This window comes from Watersipora subatra, chromosome 1 (assembly GCF_963576615.1).
Source record: "Watersipora subatra chromosome 1, tzWatSuba1.1, whole genome shotgun sequence".
In the NCBI taxonomy this organism is placed as follows: domain Eukaryota; kingdom Metazoa; phylum Bryozoa; class Gymnolaemata; order Cheilostomatida; family Watersiporidae; genus Watersipora; species Watersipora subatra.
In genome coordinates, this window is record NC_088708.1 from 41,327,467 (window position 1) to 41,354,433 (window position 26,967).

At 36.7% G+C, this 26,967-nt stretch overlaps 1 protein-coding gene across 1 annotated transcript in view; it reads right to left on the minus strand.

The window, feature by feature from the left end:
• The window catches only part of LOC137403104 (splicing factor 3A subunit 1-like), a 32,283-nt gene that overhangs the window by 413 nt on the left and 4,903 nt on the right, over positions 1 to 26,967 (minus strand). Inside the window, exons 6-13 of the mRNA XM_068089408.1 lie at positions 26,465 to 26,745; positions 24,432 to 24,672; positions 22,056 to 22,228; positions 21,803 to 21,945; positions 20,289 to 20,599; positions 11,231 to 11,427; positions 4,889 to 4,990; positions 1,669 to 1,740 (exon numbers count right to left, since the gene is read on the minus strand). Coding sequence (XP_067945509.1) covers positions 1,669 to 1,740; positions 4,889 to 4,990; positions 11,231 to 11,427; positions 20,289 to 20,599; positions 21,803 to 21,945; positions 22,056 to 22,228; positions 24,432 to 24,672; positions 26,465 to 26,745 — 1,520 coding nt within the window. The remainder of the gene's footprint in view (positions 1 to 1,668; positions 1,741 to 4,888; positions 4,991 to 11,230; positions 11,428 to 20,288; positions 20,600 to 21,802; positions 21,946 to 22,055; positions 22,229 to 24,431; positions 24,673 to 26,464; positions 26,746 to 26,967) is intronic.

Sequence of the window (26,967 nt, forward strand, 5' to 3'; positions counted from 1 at the left end):
AATACTATGGAGGGTCCCAAGGAACTTCGCTTGTCCCAGCAGTAATTAAAAATTAAGCCACTCAACGCGTCAACTGAATAGACATCAACTCAACAGCCACAGCTATGAATGCAAAACAGATAACAGAGCTGGAGAAATCCTTTTGCGCTAAAAAAATACAAAGACGTCTATTGACTGCCTGTATCACTGCGGCTTCCAGGGGGTTAGGCAACAATACCAACCTTTTGCACTTACCTAATAAACAGGAATGTTGGCAGCAAACAACAAGATTGTGAGAATTATTGCTTGCCAAAGCAAACTTCTGATATAACAGGATAAGAATGAGTCATAGAGTCATATATAAACTTATAAAGAGTAAATCTGAATACCCAAACGTTAGGAGTGAGAAGAGCAGTGGTTGTAGGTCTGCGAATAATGGTCACACTCTTCCCTAGAAGTGAAATCTCAACTCTGAAGTGAGAGGAAAATAATGTGTATTTAATTTAACACTAGTGTAAACTGGTTAAAGTTCACAATTAATCGACCGTGATTTAAAAGAGGACACAACTCCCTAAAGATATATATTATACGCATAACCATACTCCAACTTAGCTGTGCTAAGACAATTTTATAATTTAAAAAGAACTAAGAAAGCACAATTTTTCAAGAAATCCGCATGACCGTTAACTGCATTTCCACACTGTGATGCACGGAATCTGTAATACAATGCACTCCCGGGTTATGACGTCCCTCTTTTACAGTTTTTTGCCTTACGATGTGAAATACAATGTTTTTTTTTGTCTCCTCATTATGGCATTTTTTCCGACGTACAACAAAAATGTTTCTCGAAATTAAAATTTGGCCGTCAGTGTGCTGAATACATCAGAATAATGAAGATGTCGATATGCTGTTTGCTGAAATCCCTTCCACAACATCGCATCCCGTAACATCACAAACTGGCTTCAGATGTAGGACACGGCTTTTATTATAGTAAGTTACAAGCTTTACTAGCTTAGGTTACTCAAATCCATAGAGTCATTATTTTATTGCCTGTGCAACATCGGGCATTCATCTAGCTTATATGTATAAGTCTCAGAGTTTGTCGTCGGTATGTCCAGTTATATATAGCAATAAAGTTTTCGGAACGAAAAACTCCATTGGTACTGGATTTGAACTCAGCATATTCAGTTCTCCACACAGTCATACTACCCCACTACACTACGCGTACAATTGGAGACACTAATTAATAAATGTGCACATACTTATACTAGCATAACTGAAGTGCAACGTTATGACACGCCTTTGTCGTCGTAACATCAAAATAGTTTCACAGCTTTTATCATAGGTGAGATTTGGAGTAGCTTATTTACTAGCTTAAGTTACTCGTGTTCATTGGGTAGTTATTTTATTACCCGCGCACAGGCATTCAGCTAGTACTTGACTAAAAGGGACTTTTTAAGTGTTACCATCAGGTCGAAGATAGGCTGATGTGTACCAGACTTGCCATAAGTTGTGCTATGACGGCTAATTCTTCTGCCAGAATGACAAAGAAACGAGGTTTGTGCTATCAGAACTACAAATAGCAGCTTCTATTGTGAATTAACCCTGCAGGGTCAGAGTGGGCATCGAGTTTGTGATGTCACACATGCTGAGATCAATTACTACGAGAATAAAATGGAGCTTTCTTACCTCGTACTGAAGTTTCTGCTTGCCAACTGGCATTCCGAGTTCTTGAGAAATTCTAGCCTTGATTGCTGCACACTGAAATTGCAGAACATTTGTAAATAAATAGCAAAAGTGCATAGTCTGTATACATCACATTCACACATAGTCTGTATACATCACAATCACACATAGTCCGTATACATCACAATCACACATAGTGTGTATACATCACAATCACACATAGTCTGTATACATCACATTCACACATAGTCTGTATATTTAAGAAAAGTAAACAATAGAAAAGAAAATACTTGTGATGATACTGCTACAAAAAATGGAGAGGGAAAATGCATCTGCCATACATGAATGCGACAGCACACATCCAATGACAGCGAGTTACTCCATACAAGCGAGACAGAGTTATTCTACAGAAGACATGATTGTTTAGTTGAGTAAGTGTGGTTTATGCTCGATTTCCAAAATGTTTACCATTTGACCAATAGCCTGTACCAGTGCTGGGCACGGGTAATAAAACTCGTTGAACTCGCGGGTTATCTTCTCTCGAGTATCGGGTAATAGAGATTTTGAGCAGTTCGGTCTTGCGAGTTCGGGTTTTGACTTGCGAGTTCGGGTTTTCTTACACGGATTCGTCGAGTAGAGTAGACAAAAACCCGGTCTACTGCACCCTGCTCTCTAAACACTGTTTAATAACCTGCCTGTTAACCCTTTAAAACACTGGCCTTTTTTGTCATTGCTTGTCAGTAAGCCTGGGCAATGTGTCTAATGATCCAAAGTTTTTAAACTTTTATTATATATATCTGAATGTGCTCATAATACAATGATATTTGGTAAAACACTAGTAAAAAAAGTTGGGCAGCCTACAGCAAATGTCATCAAACAGAAAAAACAGTGCTTTATCATTATTCGGGCTGAAATTTAGAATCCGATTTTCACGATTTAGAAAAACTAGTAAAAACATTTACAATAGCATCATATCCAGTGAGCACATGTTCATCATTATTTTATGACTCAAAATATACTAGAAAATTGAAATTAGTATTCTAAAGTTCTTTATTTGCATCACAATCGTTCATGACCTACCAACAAACGAGTCGTGTCAATTTTTTCGCGATATCGGTCAAATAAAGTTTGTTATTAAAACGAAAGGAGCGGTTAAAGATATTTGAAAACTGTTACAAATAGGAGTAAAATTTCTGGTCTAATACCTTGTGCAAAAATTAATTTGATTGATTTACGCTGTTACTGAGAAACGGCTTTTGTAAACAAAGTCATGTGAATGCCGGAATTCCAGCCGATAGAGGTTCTGACACACCCTACGCCATGCCTGAATACTGTCAGTTTGGGTTCAAACTTCAAAGGGTTAAAGCTGTGAGTACGAATATCGGTCGTTAGAAAACAAATCAATAGAAAGAATAAAATGAAAATGAATAAAAGAATAGAATTATAATTGCATTGTAAATTTTAAAAGGTCTGATGTTTGGAAATTTTAGACATAAAATCCGTATCCACAAACCCAATACCCGAAAAACCCGTTGACCAAAAAGTACTCGTGCCAAGCACTACCATCTACCCGAAATTCGAAAAACTTGAACAGAAGGAGATGAGACTAAACTCGTTGGCCAAGAAGTACTCGTGCCCAGCACTAGCCTGTACCATAATGCACCCTTTCAACATGAGGACTGTCTGGTCTGAGCCCTTTCAACATGTAGACTGTTTAGTCTGGGTCCTTTTCAACACGCAGACAGTCTGGTATGAGCCCTTTCAACACGTAGACTGTCTGGTCTGAGCCCTTTAAACACGTAGACTGTCTGGTCTGAGCCCTTTCAACACGCAGACAGTCTGGTCTGAGCCCTTTCAACACGTAGACTGTCTGGTCTGAGCCCTTTCAACATGCAGCCAGTCTGGTCTGAGCCCTTTCAACACGCAGACTGTCTGGTCTGAGCCCCTTCAACACGCAGACTATCTGGTCTGAGCCCTTTCAACACGCAGCCAGTCGGGTCTGAGCCCTTTTAACACGCAGACTGTCTGGTCTGAGCCCTTTCAAGATGCAGACTGTCTGGTCTGAGCCCTTTCAACATGCAGACAGTCTGGTCTGAGCCCTTTCAATATGCAGCCAGTCTGGTCTGAGCCCTTTCAACATGCAGACTGTCTGGTCTGAGCCCCTTCAACACGCAGACTGTCTGGTTTGAGCCCTTTCAACGCGCAGACTGTCTGGTCTGAGCCCTTTCAACACGCAGCCAGTCGGGTCTGAGCCCTTTCAACACGCAAACAGTCTGGTCTGAGCCCTTTCAACATGCAGACAGTCTGGCTTGAGCCCTTTTAACAACCAGACTGTATGATTTACGCACTTTCAACATGCAGACAGTCTGATTTAAGCCCTTCCACAAAGCGTTTTTTATATCTAAATTCATTCCTTTTTTTATTTCTGAAAAAAAGTTATGTTACCCACTCGGTTACAGAACTAGAATCTTGTCTGATGTACAGACTTGGTTGCCATATGCAAATTTCAGTTCCCACTGACAACCCGATCACCTGTGGCTCTAACAAATATCCAAAGAATTTGGTTTTGATGAGACATTAATATTGGCCCAATTTAAAGATAGTTCATAGTATGATGAAGATGGTAAGTTATAGTTTGACTAGTACAAATGCTACCTTTAAATATTTCATGAGACCTGAGAAAAGGAAAATAAGATGGAAATTACAAAAGAATGATAGAAAGGCAAAAGAGATGAGGAACATATCTAAATATATATATATATATTTTTAAAAGTATGTGTGGGTGTATCTGTGTATGTGTGTCCCTCCAGTTATAGCTATTATTAAAATAGCTGTGGCTGGACAAAGCTGACGCAACGTCATGGCGTACCGTCATTAGAAGCCTAGCCTTATTAACTAGCTTACAGGAATTTTCCATTGGCAATGTGCGAGGCTAATAGCAAGTGGCGAGCACCTCTCATTACTTCTCATTGTTTATAGGTTGATTTTTAATACTATTTTCCATTGGCAATGTGCCAGGCTAATAGCAAGTGGTAGGCAACTCTCATCACTTCTCATTGTTTATAAGCCGATTTTTAATTCCCAGGCAACACCGGAAGACTCTGCTAGTTAAGGATAAACGTAGAGAGAAAAACAGGAGGCATGTGGTAGAAAGGAAGGAGGTATGAGCAAGATGAGGAGGCAGGTAGAAGCAAGGCTATTATAAGAATAGATGGACACTCACAGTCTCTGTTGGTGAAAAGGTGAAGGCTAGGATCTGTCCATTCAGATTCCACTCTGGCTTATCTGCCATGTTTGGCACTTGCACGTTGATAAGGATATTATTCTAAAAAGAGGAGATGACTACTCATAATGCATATTCACACAGCACCTTGAGAAATAGACATATCAACTAGCACAGACAATAGTTTGAAGGCTGTAGAGTGTAGAGTTACGCTGACATTACTAATACACTCGATCATACCTACTAGATAACACATCACCTACCAGATCTCTGCCAGCTCTAATTAAACAAATCTGTGCTACTATAGCGAGATATCTACCCCCCCCCTTCCCGTTAGTACTATAGCGAGATATCTACCCCCCCCCTCCCGTTAGTACTATAGCATGATATCTACCTCCCCCCCTCCCGTTAGTACTATAGCATGATATCTACCCCCCCCCTCCCGTTAGTACTATAGCATGAAGTTTAAAGCTGAATAATTCATCCCTCATAGATAAAACACATTTCATACATTTGTTTAAGCAAGAAACAATTAATCTGCAGAGCTTAGAAATGACTTATGAAAATAATTGGATATCTAATTACATTAAAACTAGGAATAAAGGTAAAAATAAGCCATGTTATCATATATTTCCATACATTTATTCTAGCGATACAAATCTTATTTGGAATGAACCACTCGTAAATTCTAAACAAGCTTTCTGAATGACAGAATGATTTTTATCATAAATGTTGGGTATACTCCTCTGGGGGTTTTTATTATATTAAAATATGGGAAACATCGCAATTATCATATTTTTTCAACAAAGAGAGACGAGTGCTTTCAATCATACATTGATTATGAATGGAAAAAACCATCTTATGATGGAAAGAGCAAAGACGCGGACCTCTTCGCCTTCCTCAATATGGCATGTAACTAACTGGCAGTTTAGTTAGCTATTCCTATTCGAGGTTAGCAGGCTTAGAATGACATTTTTTTTCTCAGCAATATCCAGCTTGAGCACTCGGTGAAACAACTGTGGATGCAGTTGACACAATGACATTGCAGTATGACAGTGCTGCCATAACTAACTAGAGTTCATTCACCTTAGATTTACTGACCAACATCTTGGCAGTTGCTAGGAAACGGTCACTATAACCAGACATGCCAGAGCTACTGACCTCTGGCAAAAAACAAGAATCGATAAACAATGAAATGAGAATTATACCCTATCTAGAGTGCTCAAATACTCATCATTGACCAAGCGAAAACCTTCACAAATAATCTCATAACAGCTGCGGAGAAAAATACAATGCAATTTTTCAGTCGTAAACGAATGGAGTAATACATATCTGGCATCTAGCCATAAGCCTACTGACATACATGTACATTCAACTTTTGACAACCATTCTAAAGGTCTCATGGGGGAATAGATATACTGAAAATTATGGGAAGTTATGTTACTGTAGGCAGTACAGAAAGATAACAAAGCTTTACAAAACGCTCATTAGCTATGCTGGTATTTATGAACCCACAAAGCCCTAACCTTATCAACTGACTTTATATATAACTGAAGAGTGAAATCTATAGCAAGCCTAACCATATCAACAGATGTTATATATACTGTAATTAAGGAGTGAAATCTACATCAAGCCTAACCATATCAACAGATTTTATATATAATTGAGGAGGGAAATCTACAGCAAGCCTAACCATATCAACAGATTTTATATATAATTGAGGAGGGAAATCTACATCAAGCCTAACCATATCAACAGATTTTATATATAATTGAGGAGGGAAATCTACAGCAAGCCTAACCATATCAACAGATTTTATATATAATTGAGGAGGGAAATCTACAGCAAGCCTAACCATATCAACAGATTTTATATATAATTGAGGAGGGAAATCTACAGCAAGCCTAATCATATCAACAGATTTTATATATAATTGAGGGAAATCTACAGCAAGCCTAACCATATCAACAGATGTTATATATACTGTAATTAAGGAGTGAAATCTACATTAAGCCTAACCATATCAACAGATTTTATATATAATTGAGGAGTGAAATCTACATCAAGCCTAACCATATCAACAGATTTTATATATACTGTAATTAAGGAGTGAAACCTCCAGCAGGCCCAACCTATACATATAGAGGCCACCATAAAGAGTTGTCCACTGTTTGCTCAACTAAATATTGTTGGAATTCTGCCTTCGCAGATTATACCCTTTTACTTTCCATCGGAACTCGAACTAAAAATAAACTGTTTTCCATTATTTGAAAATCAGAAAAAACAGTTCCAAATTCAAATGTGAACCTTTTGGCTCTATCTACACCGCTCCATTTGCAGCCACTAGAGCCACAAGCAAAAACTTAAAATGCTGAAAGTTTTATATTAATTTTCTAAACCTAAGACTTGATCACAAGACTGGATCACAAGACTGGATCACAAGACTTGATCACAAGCCTGGATCACAAGACTGGATCACAAGACTGGATCAAGGGCCTGGCTCACAAGACTGGATCACAAGACTGGAACACAAGACTGGATCACAAGACTGGATCACAAGCCTGGATCACAAGACTGGATCACAAGCCTGGATCACAAGACTGGATCACAAGACTGGATCACAAGACTGGAACACAAGACTGGATCACAAGCCTGGATCACAAGACTGGATCACAAGACTGGATCACAAGCCTGGATCACAAGCCTGGATCACAAGACTTGATCACAAGACTGGATCACAAGACTGGATCACAAGACTGGATCAAGGGCCTGGCTCACAAGACTGGATCACAAGACTGGAACACAAGACTGGATCACAAGACTGGATCACAAGCCTGGATCACAAGACTGGATCACAAGCCTGGATCACAAGACTGGATCACAAGACTGGATCACAAGACTGGAACACAAGACTGGATCACAAGCCTGGATCACAAGACTGGATCACAAGACTGGATCACAAGCCTGGATCACAAGACTGGATCACAAGACTGGAATTAGTGCTTTAAATCCTTGTGTAAAGTCTATTATGAGTATCAATATTTAGTTATTATAAAGTTTAATAGCAGTCATGACAGGTAAGAAGCATTTAAGTGCTGGAGCCATATCAACAACACATTTTCCATCGTATTATCAGTGCACCTAAGCAGTGTTGACGGAGTCAATAAAGGCTCTCCAGTGATTCACTTTGTGCAAACATCATATTTGAACTGTTTCTTGTCCCCATGGAAATAACTATAGCGAAAACCAAATGATTAACACATAAACTTAAACTGCAGTTTTTGATTTTAGATATTAGAAACAATCTATTTTTAGTTTGAGTTCCAATGAGAAATGAGTGGATATGAGCTAGGAGGGTATAATTAAAAAAAAACAGTGAATTGAAATTATCTAATGTTTAACAACATGTTAATATGGTGTGTCTAAGTCTCTCGCAGTAGTATACATATTTAGTCATTCTCCACTGTAAAAAATCTGGTGTGTGCGCAAGCGTAAGGTAACCAAGCTTAAAAACTTACCAATTTCTATGTAATCAAATAGGAGACTGACCATAGATAGCCACCATAGATAGCGACATAGCATGCTATCTGCCCAAAATTGTACAATTCTGCGGTCAGTTAGGGTTTGACAAGCGAACAAGGTTTAAAGTGAAACAAAGAAATAGTCGGTGGCTAGTGAATGTAAAAGAATTGAAGCTGATAAATTCATGCCAGACTCCTTCAAATGCAGTCTAGCCTACTTTATTTTAGGATGGCAGTTATATTCCACGGATAGTGCTCCAAATAAACCAGCATTTATGAAAATCAAAGCGGGCGATAGTAAACCACACCTTCCGTTGCCTGCCATGGCAGTTTAGTTTGGTCTACTCTTCTAAAATGGTGAGCAGACTATTTTCTAAAACAATAGTACCAACTTAAAATATACTCAAATAAAAATATTCCTGATGTACTAAAACCCGTTCGCCAATGGTTGGCTAAGTGTTAGTAACCAGTGTAGGGTGCATCTATTGATAGCAAGACAGTTCACAGTAGTTATATATAATTTCAGAGAATCAGTATAGTTAGTAACCAGTGTAGGGTGCATCTATTGATATCAAGACAGTTCATAGTAATTATATATAATTTTAGAGAATCAGTATAGTTAGTAACCAGTGTAGGTACATCTATTGATAGCAAGACAGTTCACAGTAGTTATATACAGTCAACCATGGATAACTCGTCCACGGATAGCTCGAACACATGGTTAATTCGAACATTTCCTTTGGTCCGTTCCCGCGTAATGACAAATTGCTATAGATAACTCGAACTCAACACTGTTAATTCGAACTGTTTTTTTGCCCAACGGCTACCGAAACGGTTGTTATCGCTTTAGAAAATCACTTTATTCAAAGCCATAGAGGTAAACTTCATCTTTTCGTAATTCATAAGCGTCGTTATTACCACCGTCGGCAAAATATTTTTGTCAACGACTTTTCTAAAGGTTTGGTGAAATTTGATTTATACTGCTATACGATGAGTAGCACGGGCTAGCCGGGTCACGCGCGCAAGGATTTTCGCCACGCACATACAAAACAAAAATCGCATATTGTTTTTGTTTTGTATGTGCGTGGTGAAAATCCTTGAGTGCGTGACCCGGCTAGCCCGTGATGAATAGTTTTCCGACGTTGATTCCGTGTTGAATCAACGTCGGAATGTTGAATGTTTAAAACGTCTTAAAAATTGTTGTAATTAAACTTTAACGTTGTCTGAGCTACAAAAAACTATTCATCGTTTGACCTAAACACAGAATACGTGTGTACATTCAATAAGTATCTATTAAAAAAACGTGAGTGATATAGAATGTACGTAAAACCTCGTAAAACTTCTAATTGAGCTGCCTCGGAGTGTTGCTCTTAACGAATCCCAGGTAAAGTAAGATAATCTTTGCATAAACTTCAAGAAAAAACGGCAAAATTGATCGTGGGTAAAACCCCAAAAGAAAAAAATGTCTTTTCTTTTGAGCATTTCAACAACGATCAAGTTTTGCCAATGTCAATCTGAAAAATGTCCTGGCAATAACATCACCTCAAACAGCAAACCAATCTCAAGTGATAGAAAAATCTCTATACTTTTTCATAAAAACGTTTTAAACTTTACATTAGAAGCATTTAATTTGAAACAAGCCATTTGTGCTTTTGATTGATATTATAGTTTGTATATGTACATGTATCTACTAATAAATAAGTAAATATATGGACTTGTGACAGTGCTCTGATAACTTGAACGCTCTGATAATTCGAACACTTTTGCTCGGTCCCTTGAAGTTCGAGTTATCCATGTTTGACTGTATAATTTTAGAGAATCAGTATAGTTAGTAACCAGTGTAGGGTGTATCTATTGATAGCAAGACAGTTCACAGTAATATATAATTCAATTACTGTAGTTCACATAAGAGATACTCATTATAATGGTTGGTTAAAACTGTAGTTCACATAAGAGATACTCATTATAATGGTTGGTTAAAACTGTAGTTCACATAAGAGATACTCATTACATGTAGTTCACATAAGAGATACTCATTATAATGGTTGGTTAAAACTGTAGTTCACATAAGAGATACTCATTACATGTAGTTCACATAAGAGATACTCATTATAATGGTTGGTTAAAACTGGAATAAATATATCGGCTTTTTTACTTACTTTGCATTTGTGTTGAAAACTGTTTTACTTCACTCAAAACTAGACAGGATTTACATTAAAGTAACAAGTAGCTATATTTTAGTTTCTTTTCATACGCAAAAATAATGCAACAAAAACACAAATGTTCAGCGTTCTATTATTGGGTTGAATTATTATTAGTTAAAACTTCATAAGTCCTATTTGCACCTGTTTATGAAACCGATACAAGATTCTAACCTTGAATGAAACTGCGTTTAGTATCTTTACGATAATTGGGTTGTTAAATCAGGGATGCTCATGGCTAAACCAACCTGCTGCAGTGTTTTTAGTCTAATTAGTAACTACATGTAGATGAAATATGATACATTTTCTGAAAATGTGAGAAATGATTTATGCTGTGACCTTCCAACCGATGAATTCTGCCCGGAACAGAGGTTCAGTCCATATTCATTTTGGCTAGTCATTTATGGTCTGCTGATGGTGCTACATAATCTATTTATAATGATCTGTTTGGCCAAGATACTCCCCAGGCATCTCTTTTTACTCGCTGATGAGTCTCCAATTAGCCCCACTGTAGGCAACTATGTACTCGTGTTTACCAATGAGATATCATAAGCTTTAACTCTCTAGAACTAGTGAAAATAGATAGCAAATAAAGAAAACATTTGAAGAAAATAAATTACTGGATGGGCAGCGAGCCACTGTTGCTCTGGAATAAGATTATCCTCTGTCTTGGGGCGCTTGCTCGGTGGTTCCTCTGGCATTGGTGGATGCATAGGAGGCATTTGTGGGACGACGACTGGTGCTGGAGGCAATACAGGCTGAAGAACTTGAGGAACCGGGGCTAAGCCTGCAGCCAGCGGTGCTGCCAAAGGCACGCCTACAATTAAACCAAATGGAAATTACAGGCATTCCATGCTTAGGCATAGAGTTAACCTACATGCATCTGTTGTAGTCAGCTAATACGAGCTAAGGCTTAGATGAAACTAGGAGGAAACACCAGAGCTGACAAGGTTACTGTGTCACCCTATAACATGGTGGTCATCTCCTGCCAACTAGTAATAGCGCCTGAAGTGTTATTATTGCGGGAAGTGACAGAGGAGTTAAGGATTCGACTATAACGTTTCTCTGCGAAACTAAAAAATGTTTGGCCTCACTTTAGAAAGTTCTCGCAATTTTCTCACCTTTGGCACCATGAAGTAATAATTTGGCTAGTTCATAAACCAGTCTACTAGTTCATAAACCAGTCTACTAGTTCATAAACCAGTCTACTAGTTCATAAACCAGTCTACTAGTTCATAAACCAGTCTACTAGTTCATAAACCAGTCTACTAGTTCATAAACCAGTCTACTAGTTCATAAACCAGTCTACTAGTTCATAAACCAGTCTACTAGTTCATAAACCAGTCTACTAGTTAAGATGCTGTGATATTTTCTCTCGCCATTTCTTAAAGCACTAGCCGCTGATATAAAACCATATTACAGAAGGAATAGCCTTGCCAGTATGCTGGACATACAAAGGTCATCATAGCATTTATAGGCTAGTAGAGAGAGGGAGGGAGTACAGGAACACTGGTAAAACCTGATGCTAAATTTAGAAATGGCCAATGCAGTCAAATTCCTACCTATCATCCGTTTGACATACGATTCGAGCGAACCATTGACTCCATACTTGAGATAATTTTCAACATACGGCATACAATGGTTTTGTAACATGCCAGTTTCGAAAAGAAGCTGGCAGAGACTGGTGAATATTAAAAATAAAGCGTAAAAGAATATAACGGCAATACAAAGCATTTCCCAGTCTTCAATGTACTAAAATAGCAATTAATACTCTTTCTTTATTGATCAGCATTGTATTAATTTAGCTTTTTACGTATAATATCCTTTTTAAACTCATTTTGTACATAATTCTATATAATACAATTTTAACGCTGAGCATGATTATCTGTGGTATTTATTGGGTGGTTTTTAGGTTATGCATGGAATTACATAAATTAAAATTTGTTCTCATGGTAACTTCCGCACCAACATACGATGCATACTGAGCAGATCTAAAAAAGAATCAATTTCATGTATAGATGTTTGTCTGTATATAAGTTAGAGCACCCGTAAAACCACTCAAACAAGTTCATGGTTGTTTTTAATAGATTTGGTTTACTGGAACTTGGTAAATAATAGAAACAAAAGTCTAAAACTTCTTCACCAATTCCAAAAGTTGCGATGCTCTTGGTCACTCTGTGAGTTATAACATGTTATTTATTAAAAGCTATTCAAAAATATTAATATTAATGAAAACTTCTTTTGTAAAGTTATCTCTTACTAGTGGTTGGTTTGGTAGGTGAGCTAGAAATATCTCTTTCATATTACGCAACTATGTAATACTGTGAAAACAGTCTTGCTGTCAGTAGGTGAAATTCGTATTTGCTCCATGGTTACTTTTATGCCTAAAAGCTCAACAAAAAGTGAATTTGTAACCTGAACAACCAATATATTACTGGTGCTAATAAGTTTAGATAAATTTTACAGCATCCCAATGCAATTAAAAATAAACTAAACCTTACAAGACGTAAACATTACAAAGTATGTATGTTCAAAAATGGATTTTGCTCAAAACAAAACCAGCACTCAAGTTCTTGTTGAAGTACAAACCACGTTTATACTGGTTTTAGACAGTATTAAATAACTGATGCTATTTTGTATGCTATGGTAAAACAGGTCCATGTTGGCGGAACTATTCTCATAAGAACGCACTCTAACTCACTCCCCTGCCCAAATCCAATGCTAACTTTTGATAGATACTGCAGGTAATTAATTACACATAGAAAGCATTAAAACAAATTTGTTATACAAAATTACGTAAAAAATATAACAAACAATATTGTATGTAACAACAACTGAATTAATAATTAATTAAACTTTCCTTAGGCAACCATGTTTTTCTTCATTGACAATCAATCTCATCTGTTAACTCGGCTCTGCGCTTCGAATAGCCATGCTACTGCGCATATGGGCCCACATTGTACCTTAATCTTATTATGTCATGATTTAATGTGAAATAAAACAAACAAACAATAATGTAATAATCAATAGAGATATTTATCGATAATTTTCTGTGCTGACAGGCAAATCAAAGTGTAGGCTCAGCGATGCGTAGGTTTTGAGGCGGAGGAGGTGATGGGGATGTTTGGCACAATTTACTCGACTTAGACTAGAAAAGGTTTACACTAATTTAGCTTACACATTTTATTGTCATATTTTTGTACACATTTTAAGATTTACCAAACTATTTACTGACGTAAAAAGTGGGATACTTTGGGAAACTCGGAACATCATAAGATGGAAATTACTAAAGCAAACATTTCACATCCAATGTTCACGAATTTGTATGTTAAAGGTTGACTTGCAACAAAATTCACATTACAGTTATTTAGTATCAAAAGATTCACTGTCTTACTCTGCTGTGTTGTAGGTGCAGAATATGTGGAAATGTGAATACAAGCGCTTAAAAGCTCAAAAGCGAGCAGTTTATTGCCGCCATCACGAAAATGCCGTAGATTAGAATCTCTTTCCAAAACGGCTCAAATGGGACATAGTTGTACAAAATGGCTTCTGTTTACACTTTCAAGCAACCTCATTCGTTGAAATATTTTCACAAATATACTTCACGCATTCAATATAACTATGTCTATTGTTCTTACGCGTCTATTTCTTCATCATTGTAATGCTGTCATTTTGAGCACTGATATCTCAAAACCAACCGTAAAAACTCGTTTAATTTTTTAACCTTAGCTCGAAGGAGTGCATATTATTCTCTGATAAATATGATGAGCCTGTTGGTCACCTGTGATAGTAGAAAAATGCTGCAAAAATTATTCACGCTGCTTGACAGGAAGTATGGGTCACATGATCAGATTACGGCTAGACGATTAGACCAAGCTGAAACAAAACTGTTAACTAGCAAGCGTCTATATTTGGTAAGGGCTCTTCGGTAAAACCCGAAGTGTTTGTTATAAACTAGTGCTACGAGAAGTTTTATATTGAGCCTTTTATTGGCCTTTCAATTTACGTGAGAACATTACCTGACAAAACAATAATCAAATGTAATGACTACATCAGAGAAATAAACTGATTTCAATCTACGGCGGGTTGGTGATGGCGGCGATTAACTGTTCATTTTTGAGCTTTCAAGAGCTTGTAATCACATTTCCACATATTTTGCACCTACAACACAGCACAGTAAGACATGGTGAATCTTTTGATACCAAATAACTGTAATGTGAATTTTGTTGCAAGTCAACCTTCAAGGTTTGTAAATAGAGGTTTGGTACACTGATTATTTCAGACATCTACATACTTAAAAGTTTCCAACTTGGGCTGAATGTCTGCTACTGTAACAAGGATACAAACCAAAGATGAACTTTTAAATAATTTTCAAGAAATTTCAACTACTTTTAAGATTGTTGAAGTTTATTTTATAACTAGAGTTTCCGTTATTTATAAAGGATAGACCCAGCTTGGGCGGATAACTAAATCCCTATAATTTAGGGCTAATGATATGAGCTATGTTAACCGTCAACTTGTTATTTTTATCTGAATATTTGTTGGATTCCCCTGTTTAAAACTGCAATAAAGAAAATTAATAGAACATGTTTATTGACAGCAAAGGACTAAAGGTCCTATTGCCAGTATTGCCATAAAACCTCTATAGAGGACTACGGTGCTCTATTTTTCAACCCTTCTCCATAGCAACGTTTTAGTAGAGGTTGCATTCAAATACAGGGTGGCGGTGTATTTTTTTACTAGCTCGTCAGATATTTTGGGAAGATAGATTTACCGTAACACATGTATTTGACCGCTGCCTTTATTTGAACGCCACAATAGGAGAGGGCTGAGAAATGGAGTGCCACCCTTTAATTGAACGCCACTTCTATTTGAACGCCACTTCTATTTGACCGGTAGTATTTAACTATCTTAATCTTCACAAACCCGTAAGCGAGTGATCAGTGAAAAGGTGTCCCCAATTTCGTACTAATAATGACTCGATTACATCAATAACAATTCGTTCGCGGTTTCTGTTCATATCTGAGTCCATTTTCAAACTTTTCATTACCAACTCCAAGTTATTAGGTTTTTGCGTTAAAAACTTTGATTGCAACATCACAGAAATAATTAGTAACTGTATCAGGCTAATAGTAGTTTCTTTTTCAATGCAGTCTTGATACTTTGCATGTACGTGGGGGGAAAAGTTTTCGCATTTGTTTTCGAATCTGTGATACTACACATGATTGTTTGATTGTTGTTTACAAGTGAAGATCTTTGGTAATTGCTTGAAAGGTGTATTGTGATACAAGACATTAGCGATACAAGCTCAACGTGACAAGTCAAAGTATGCAGCAAATTGTGCAGGTGTTAAAAGTAGGACCAAGGATGAGTCAACAATTACTAAAAGAAAAACAGCAATTGACTTAATTGCAAACTAATTAACTAAGTAGGAATATATGACATTGATAACACGGCGGTTTCTCTTTATTTGCGCTAAAAGTTTCTATTCAAAATGACATCGCACAAAAAGTTTTGATCTGCTAAAATATTGTTTGGACGCTAACATCGACTAGCTCAGCTATGCAGAAGATGAGTTGAGGTCAGAAGGTCAGAAAACATTGCGGAAGGGATTAAACAACCAGAAGAATATGGATTGGTTTCAAATGAAGGCAACAGCAAAAGCGCAACTGGCCGAGAAACCGATGCTAATGTTTTGGTTTTTAAAACGGTAATATTTTTTTTAAAATGTTAAATTTTGTTGCCGCATGCATTATACCGTAAAACCTCTAATTGAATGCCATCCCTATTTGAACGCCACCTTTATTTGAACGCTACCTCCAATTGACCGCCACTCTGAGAGAGAAGTTGAAAAATAGATTGCCACCTCCATTTTACCGCCACTTTGACATTACAGTAGACGCTCCTATAATGTATACCTCCTATAACCTAAATGCCAGATAATGTAAAAAAGTTATGTAAAGTTTTTGCTTCCTACTAGGTAAAAAATTCCATGTAATGTAAAGTGTCAAGTCGGGCAAGTTTTCAAATTCGATTTGAATGTTAAGTTATTTTGCTGTAATTGCGGAAGAAAAAACACTGTGCGTTTGATGTTATATCTATTAGATATAACTTTCGCGACATTCTAGTTCGTCGTTGTAGGTCGTTAAATGTGTCGACAAAAAGGCAAATGAAATAGCTGCGCAATTGCTCATAAATACAAAGGTGATCGATTGGCGCAGGGGTTACAGCGTCGGTCTACCAGTCTTAATATCATGAGTTGGAGTATCGTCAAAAAATTATCTTTATCCTAACCTTGACTGCTGGATAGTGATAGACTATGAACAGGTAGAACTGTTTTTATAGTAAAAATATTTTGTTGTTTTGCCTTATTGTAGACGCACAAAATATTTGTTCTTCGCTTTACTTTGCAGAATAGACTTTGCTGTTTAGAAAAATAAGCAAATCGTTGCAAATCAACGTCAAAAATGTGCAGTCCCTATCAACTTGTTGTAAATTTATCGCAATCATGGTCTATAAAACCAGTGAAATTGATCATAAAAAGCAGAAAAGTTGTTAATGCAAGCCGATAATTCTGCAGTTACGGTACAGCTCACAAATTGAAAGAGTTAATTAAAGTTTTTCCTTTTTGCATGGCCAACGGGGTTAGTTTGGAAAGATCTTGGAATGGATTAAGCAATTTACATGTATTTTACTGTTCTTATAACGTAAATTCCCTATAACGTAAACGCTCCTGGAACGGATTATTTACGTTAAAGGAACGTCTACTGTATTTGATCGTTACGCACCCATGACATCAACTGATCAGTAGAAAGGTTTGCACAAAATCGTATTAATAATGAATCGTGTATATCAATTACAATTAATTCTCTCGTTGTCCAATTCCGAAGCTTTTCGTTTTTTTCGTAAAAAATTTGAAAGCAACACTACAGAAATAATCAATAACGGTCTCAGGCTAGTGATAGCTCTCTGTCTAACGCGGTCTTTTTACTTTGATGTAGCCTACATATATACAAAACAGCTTAAACTTACAATGGTAGATAAACATTGAAAGCAACGCCATAAAAATAACTACCAACTGTTTCAGGCTAATAGTAGCTTTTTGTTTAATGCAGTCCTAATACTCCAAAGGACATGCATATAGAAACAAGTTCGCAAGTTTTGGACCAAAGGTTACATTTATTGTGACCAAAATTTTTACGCGTTGCATTAGTGATAAATGCAGCGCGTGAAAGTTAAATGCTTTGATAAAAATTGTTTGGACGCTAATATCGACTCGTTCAGCAGTGCAGAAGAAGAGTTGAGGCCTGCAGATATTGTGGAAGGTATTGGACAACTAGAGAATATTTGTTCCAACGAAAGCAACAATCAGAACGCAGCTATCCGAGCAAACGATGGAAATATTTTTGTTTTAAAAACGTTAATTTTTGTTTCTGCATAAAATATAAGTATGGTTCGTCTATGTCACTTGTTCATAATGGATCGATGCTCATAACTCCACTTCTATTGCACATAAAAAGCTAGTTTTGGCTGCAAACTGTAGCAAACATATCAGTGAGTGAAATGAGTTTTCATTCAACAATGTTAAATATAGATATAAAATGAAAATGTCTTCAAATTTGGAATAAAATGAAAATTGAAAATGCCAACAAATTGCAAAGAAGGACTGAGGACACAGGCTATAATATCATCGCAAGTCAATTGCAAGCAATAAATATCAACTGGTAGAGATATTTCTCGGTTTCTTGATGCAAATTTATTAAGGGATGTTTGACAAGTTAGAGGTAAGTTAGCAGATTTATTGCATTCAAAATGTTTAATATCGAACCACTGGAAGAAGAGGGCATAATATAGGCGACATTCGCTTCACCCGTAATAGGGCTAAATTTTTCTTCCGAAAATTCTAATGATCCAGTTGAAAAATAGACCGCCAGCCTCTATTTGAACGCCGCCTCCAATTGACCGCCACTATAGAGGAAAGGTTGAAAAATATAGCGCATTGGCGTTCAATTAGAGGTTATATGGAAATTATGGTATGTTTATATCACTTGTTCTTGAGTATATATTTGTAGGACTGGATAGATTGTTATTATTATAAAACTTAAATTTGCATATTAATTGGATATTATTTGATAGCATCATTGCGGTTATATAAACTTGGCTTACAATAGATCGATGCTTGCAACTCTTGTTCTATTGCACGTAAAAAGCCAGCGTTGGCTGCGAACTGTAACAAACATATCAATGAGTGCAATGAGCTTTTATGAAACCTTGTTTAATGTAGTTGTAAAATTAAAATATACCTTCGAACTAAAATGAAATAAAAAGTGTAAAAGCGGCCAAAAATCGCCACGCAGGCTATAAGATCATAGTTGATTAATTGCAAGCAATAGATATCAACTGGTAGAGATATGTATCAGCTTCCTCGTGCATCTTTATTTAAAAATCTACGATAAATTAGAAATAAGTTAGCAAAGTTTTTGCCTTCAAAAGGGTTAATGTAGCACCGCCAAAAGGAGACGGCAAAATTCGACTCACCTTTGAAAAGGGTAAATTTATCTTCTCAACATCCTGACGAGGGGTTTGAAAAATACAACGACACCCTTTATTTGAATGTCACCTCTAATAAAGCACCACTCTAACAGAAGGTTGCAAAATAAAGCGTCGTGGGGTGCAAATAAAGGACACAAGGTTTTACAGTAACTCCGTTTTGGACGAAGAAATGCTAATGCCGCCTAATTTTTGCACTTTCTTTTGGCCGAATCGACATTTAATGTCATCGGCCTCAGGATTTTTGCTAACCTGTTTTTTATACATTGAAGTATCAGACCGAGTTACACTAGGATCTACATGTACTTTGATCTCAAAATATTAGCGAGATAGAGTCATTAATTATTTCGATGGTGTCACATTAAAGTTAAAAAAACTGGTAAAGCTCTAGAGTTAGAAAATTGACGTTTTTAAATTTTAAAAACATTTTTAATGTTTTAGAGTTAAAATAGGCCATAACAATGACTGCTTTTACATCGTACAGTGTTCCTGAAGAGCATCATCATCATTCATCAAAACGCTTTAAAGTTTTCAGGTCAGATTTTAAACCACATCGACAAATCTGAAAACAATGGATAAGATTTAGACCCTAGTGACTTTGATTCAGAGTGTAGTTCTGATGATTGTGATGATCGATCTTCTCCTGCACATCATCACTAATATCAGGGCAACCACTACAGCAACAACAACAAAATTAATTGTTATTGATGTAACCAAGTCATTATTAGTACTATTTTGTGGAGACGTTTTTACTGATCACTTTCTAATATGGGTTCATAAAAATCAAAGAATGTCAAAGTGACAGGCAAATAGAGTTAGCATTCAATTAAAGAGTGGCGATGTATTTTTTAACTGTTCTCCTATAGTGACATTCTATTAGAGGTGGGGCTCAAATAAAAGTTGCATCCAAATAGAGGTTTTACAGTCTCCAATAATACTGGCAACATAAATAAAATAGACTATAAATAAAAATGGAAAACCATTTAAAAACATCTCGATGTTTAAGTCTCCATACCAAATGTACTGCTTTCCTCTAATAATAAATAGCTGCAAGCAAAAGAAAAAACAAGTAAAAGCAGACTCACTACAATACGCTAAATAGGAAAAACCTTAGAGAGTTGATTTTACCTAGCATAGGTCTTGCAGGCATCATAGGTTGAGGGGGTCTTGACTGCACCATCACAACCGTGTTAGGTCTAGGAGCCATCATCATGGGTGGAGCTGGAACACCCTGGGGTGCTAACCGCAGCTGCACTGGTGCCACACCCTGTGGTGGCGGAGGAACAGCCGTTGGAGGCCTAGCAAGTTGTTGAGGTGGAGGCGGCGCTACACTGACTGGCTTACTGACTGGCGCAGACATTGGAGGTGCAGAAGGCTTCGGTGGAGGAGCAACAACCTTAGTTACTGCAGGTCCAATTTTACTCTTCGACTCATCTTCCCTACAAAATAGATTTGAAGCACCTTATCTTTAGTTCATGTGTAATTGTTTGTAATTGCACGCACATTGTATACTTGATACCCCTAAAATAGACTTGTGATACATTTCAAGTTTTGTGTATGGCTCATTAGTATACTAGCAGCTAATCAAATAACTTCTAAATTATATAATAGCAAACGTGTGAGCCTAGGCAATATCTGCTATTAGCCCAGAAAATCCTAAACAACCCACATGATTTTATGATCTAATGATGTAGGATGGCATGGCTTGTAATATTTGCTAACAGCTTGTCATGACTTCCATTACAGGAGTAACTGCATGTGTAATGAATGGCATGGCACATCTCCAATCGCTAGTAAAACTAGAATTATGTCTCAAAATAAACATTCACATGGGATTACCTATCCATGAGACACAAACAGTAACAGTATCTACCAACAAATGTTGTATGTGTAATGTTAGAGACAGTTCTACTGCCTTTTGCCATCCATGACAAGCAGCAATATTACTATGATATAAGACTGGGTAAACCACTTGTATCTATACAACATCTTATATTTTGATTGTCGATTTTGTTGATTTTGATTTGATTTAACAAGAACAAAGCAAAAATAACCCGAGTAAAACCTACTGCTGGCGTTATCGTTTGGTGACCTCTTATGTGACAAATTGGTTGACAGTGAAATGAATAAAAAACCAAAATAGCAGATGATTGGTTTGAGTACACATAACTTTAGAGAGGTATCGTAACAGTTTCTTAAACATAGCCAACTTACGAAAACCAAAGACAAAAACATTACAAAGGATGCCAAGATGACATTCATCATGTTTACAAAAATGTCGATAAATTATAACATCTTTTCATGTTATGTAAATGCAATACAGGCAAAAGAGGGACAAACTCTTATCTATGATATATATATATATATTAATAACACAAGTCCCTTGGTCTGAGACATATATATTACTCACACAAGTCCCTTGGACCGAGACATATATATTACTAACACAAGTCCCTTCATCTGAGACATATAGACATATATACATATATATTACTTACACAAGTCCCTTGGTCTGAGACATATATGTTACTAACACAAGTCCCTTGGTCTGAGACATATATATTACTTACACAAGTCTCTTGGTCTGAGACATTTATATTACTCACACAAGTCCTTTGGTCTGGGACATATATATTACTCACACAAGTCCCTTGGTCTGATGGATGCTCATTATCTGGTCTTCAATAGTGTACTTAGCCCGTGCCTGCTGTGAAACTTTATCCATGGAAGCCGAGTGCCCGTCCCATACTGCGTGATCAGTGGACTTCTGCTCGACCTCTCCAATCTGGAGACAGATGACATGTTACATCCTGCTATCCAAATAAGGACAAATTTTCATTCAGAATTATTGCTCACTCATAGAAAATACAACCCCAAAGTACTTTGAGCACAAACCTTTTTACCGATCTCGGCTTCTTCACCTCCGACACCAAAGATATCTGTACGCCGTTCAGCAATGCCTCGAAGATTGACCTCAATATTTACTCCCGTATCGTAAACAGTCTCCTGTTCTTTCTTTTCGCGAATCTGTCGCTCCTTCTGCTCCCTCCATTTTGGATCAAGCAGACCTGCAGTGCGTGAACACATCGATGACTAGTACAGTTGTTACCATATTCCCATGCATATATATAATTTAGGTAACAGGAAATGGGAAGCAATAAATTGATGTCTACTCATCACAACATGTCCTCGCGCAGATTTGCCTAGTTCTGCTCATTTAAAAATAAATCCGATAGCTGTACAATGTTCTCATTTTTCATTTTGCAAAAAATAAGAGCAAACAAACTAATATCATTTATGTCCAAATGATGATTAAACTGCATTGACTGCTTCAGTCCTTTGGCTAGTATTAGGGATAATAATGACATCCTTTACATATCTTCTATCTTCTAGCTATATATATATATTTCTCAAAGTATGTCGTCTGTCTGCATTCCGGCTATAGATATCAAAATCTTGATATTAAAATTTCACAGTCTGATGGATTGCATCGAGAAACGACGAATGCATCGCCAAGTTTCTTATCCGGACGCTCTACTACTGAGCCATACCAGCCTTGCGGATTTCATACGTTCTCCTATACAATATAACGTATGCTATAACACACTAATTATTTTAGTACTGTGCTCACGCGTTATGATGCCTCTGTTAAGAAATACTTTGGGACCTAAGTATACTCAACAGGATGCTTTTTCGTCTTTTTCTATAGGGCAAAATCGTTCCGCCCCACGGTAATAATTTATCTCGACCCTAAAACTTGGTGATTTGTGTGGTGATCATATAATGTATGTTATTAAAAGATATATGTCACTGAACTCACCATGGCAAGTTATTCTTATCCGTTATCCAATATACCCGGATTCCGTTAAAATAAAAACCGTTCGCAAATAGATTAATAAAATTTTTGTAAAGTTTGAAGTTCACTAAAATCAATGCTGAAACTTTCTTCAATTATGCGTTTAGTAAATTAAATTCATTTAAGCTAGATTAAACGTTTATGTTACACATTTGTCTCAAAGATGAGAACTCTCCACAGAGTACATTGTAATGTTATACTATCTTGCGGATCATAACCACAAAATGCACCAAAGTCGTTGTAGGTACCTATAGTTACTAAGGTTAACATAGTATTTTGGTACTATTTTTAATGATGATGATTTTTACCAGGAGGTGATTGCATTAGATAATGACTATGGGTTTCTATACCACTCTATACACGTCTATAGTCTTAGATATTTTCACATGCCAACACTGAAACTACAGTGGTGTGCATAAACTTGGAATCACCAGTTAAATCTTCAAATATGTATGTTTATATGCTGTTGTCTAAGAAATTCTTTGGAGTTAAGTGCCTCAACCCCATCAATATATATATCATTTGAAAGGGAAAATTCTGAAGAACAAGATGATGCCAAATATTCAAAAATATTCTCAGATTTTTATCGTTGGGGTGGATTTACCGAAAGGCAGGCTTATTGCAGGCTATGAATGTTGTTAGTGAAAATTGATAAAATAGGATACAAACAAACTCCTTTATACAAATTGGTGGCCCTGAAAAGGGCCGTTGGGTTATTGTTGGTCTTCAGAAGGACTGGTAAGGTGTCTTGAGCTGTGCGTGAGGTTTGTGCTAACCTGTTATAACCAGATTACGTACAAGACCAGATAAAATTGCTAATCTGTTTAACAGGATTAATATAAATCACTCAGAAATGATTGTGTTAAATCAATCAATGCATTGTTTGAAAGCACATCTTCTGCTGATCAGATTGATATATAATATCTGGCATGGCATCATAATTGGCGGGGAAAATAGAAAGCAAATGGAAGATCCATTCGATATAGAGTGAACAAAACAATGTGATTCCAAGTTTATGCACACCACTGTAACTTAAATCATAATTGTAAAGCAAATAATTTTTTATTGTAATTGTAGCCAAATAGACTATATTTAGCCATTACTTGCTAATGATTGTACATTTAAACGCCTTTACATTTTTATTTTTCCTTTCAATTTATTTCAACGAAGCACTTCTTTCAAGTTGTGCAATTTTAAACTTAGAGTTGTTTAAAAACCTTTACAGTTGTTTTATTTATTTTTAATTTAGTTGTCCGGGTAGCACAGCTAGTTATTTATAAAAGACCTAAACCAAAACACCTCCCAAATGTCTTGCATAGCAAAAGAGCAAATGCTATGTTTAGATGACAGACTAACTGATATATTCAGCATAAAGGTTAGTATGTCATTCAGAGACTGAAGATGCAAGCACTTACTTATCTTCATGTGCTCCTGGAGTTTATGGGCTGGAATCTTCTCCTGGGTCAGTGGAGATATGAGGTACTGATCAGCCTGGGAGGATGCGCCCGCTCGAGCCTGTTTAGGGTCATACTGGCGCACAATGACTGGCTCAGTGGATGAAGGAAGGAGGGGCTGACCAGCTGGCATAGGTGGTTGTCCTGGTATACTCTTTGGAGGCGGCATTTCTGGTTCTTCATCAGAAGCCTCATCCATGTCCTACAGGAGAAGCAAATAGCTCTGCTCTAGACTTTGAGTCCATCACAACTCTGAAGGTTTATATAGTCTTCCTTAGTCAAACTAGTCACATACTACCTTTAGTCTTATTTACTCAGTTTCCTAAACTCACAGGGGGCCATGACACAAAGCCACATCGAAATCGTTCATTCTACAATTTTTGTTGTAGAGTGAACAATTTCGCTGTCAGGACGTGAACAGCGAACAGGACATAAACATGAACTCGTCATATTGTTCTGTCAAGACGTGAACAGATAGTGCTGACAAATTATCAAAATTGACTTACTAGTTGACATGATGAGGTAAAAATAAAGACTCGGCATGAAAATTAAGACATACGAAATGCATCATTAGGCACGTAGTGTAGATATTTGCTGTGGCTTCGCGTAATGACGCTACGAAATGATATGTCATGTTTGCAAATAGATTTAGGTTCATGATATAAATTAAATAAAGGATTTTAACATATTTAAGCACCGAAATGAAAAAAAGTATCTGAAAAGTTTTATAAACAGTTTCAATTAGTACTAGCAGCTTTTTTATATAAGAGAACATCTTTGTATATAGTTATAGAATATCTATACACAATATAATATAGATAAGTGTTTGTCTAAAGCATAGTTGTCATCATCTTACATTAATGACAATTAATATGTAATAAAAATGAATGAAAGTGAATCAATCTAATCAACAACTTCAGTCAATCATAGATGTGTCGGCTTTATCTCCACCGACATAGACCAACATATTCATAGACATAGACCAACATATTCATAGACATAGACCAACATATTCATAGACATAGACATAGACCAACATATTCATTTCAAAATGACGCACCGACAACGCATTCCTACACAAACAACATACTTTATCAGTGTGTGTAGCCAGGCCTTACGGCGCAAAAGAGCACTTTTCTCTTACTTGAGGTGCACTATTGATCGTTTCGACGCAACCTTAATCATTCCTATTTATCTATACTTGGCCAACTAAATGACTGTTTATAAAAAGTCAATCGAACAGCAACAACTCCTTACATGCTTTATACTTACAACTGCGTTCAATGTCAAGTCGTCAGAACAAATGATGAGATAAAAAATCAGTTGATGTGCATTTTAGTTGAAGCATCAAGTCTACGGTTATTTGCTAATATATGGATTAAATCTAATATTGTGAATGAAATTGATCCGACAAAAACCGTTTTAATTTACCAATTAACTAAAAATAGCACACACCTGGAGCAATCACACCCAGCGCACATGCCCATATATGTCCACTGACACACAGATGTGTGTATATCTGATATATCTTTATATATGGTATGATAATTATATATCAGCCACTAAATTATAATAATTAATGTGGAAAGCAGTTGAAACTTTTTAACTGTTGTAAAAAAGCTGAACCATTTAGCAGTTGCTTTGAGATAACATTTCCATGGAAGCAAAAAATGCAAGATATCATTTTTCCACTTGTAAAATATGAATAAGGAGAAATCTTCATTTCTATGAAGTGAAGGTAAATAAAGCAAGACAACTCCAAATTACGTTACTATTTGTAGGTAAATACATAACGTACTAGCATTTGGACCAGTCAAGTAATAACTCAATGTAGCTGTGTTATTTTCAGTTTTATGAAGCCAGGTTAGCTGTAAGACACTAGTCTCATACATTCAGAGCTGATGATTGTAGGTAGTCTTTAGCCGTGGATACTAAACGCATGTTTGAAAAGAGTCATACGAGTAAGAGAATAAGCAATAAATAAGAAGATTCACCTCTGCACCATCTTCCTTGTCAGACAACTCCATCTCCACGTCATCGTCTTTATCCTCATTCGACTTTCTCTTTGCTGCCTCACTCGCCGAGTCCTGGTCAGCAGTATCTGGTTCAGGTGATCGCTCCGCTTCCGGCTCGTTGTCAAGTCTTTCTTGCATGAGAACCCGTGCCCCAACCTCATCGGGAGTTGTCGGGGTAGGAAAGTGTCCTATTTCATTCGGTTGGTAGTCCACAGTTTCCACAACAACAAAGTCGTGCCAGTCAATCTGGGCGTAAGCAACTAAAAAGCGGTAAGACATCTATTTGTATTTTACATTAGGTGACTAGAGGAATGCAACCCAAGCAAATAAAATGTTTGTTAAGAATACACAGAGATGGCAAATACACTGCTTCCCAGCAACTTAGCCATAATAGGCAAACCAAATGCTAAGATAAACTTAAGCCATGCAAAATGTAAATAAGAATTTTGTTTGTTATTATGTTATATGATACCATGATATAT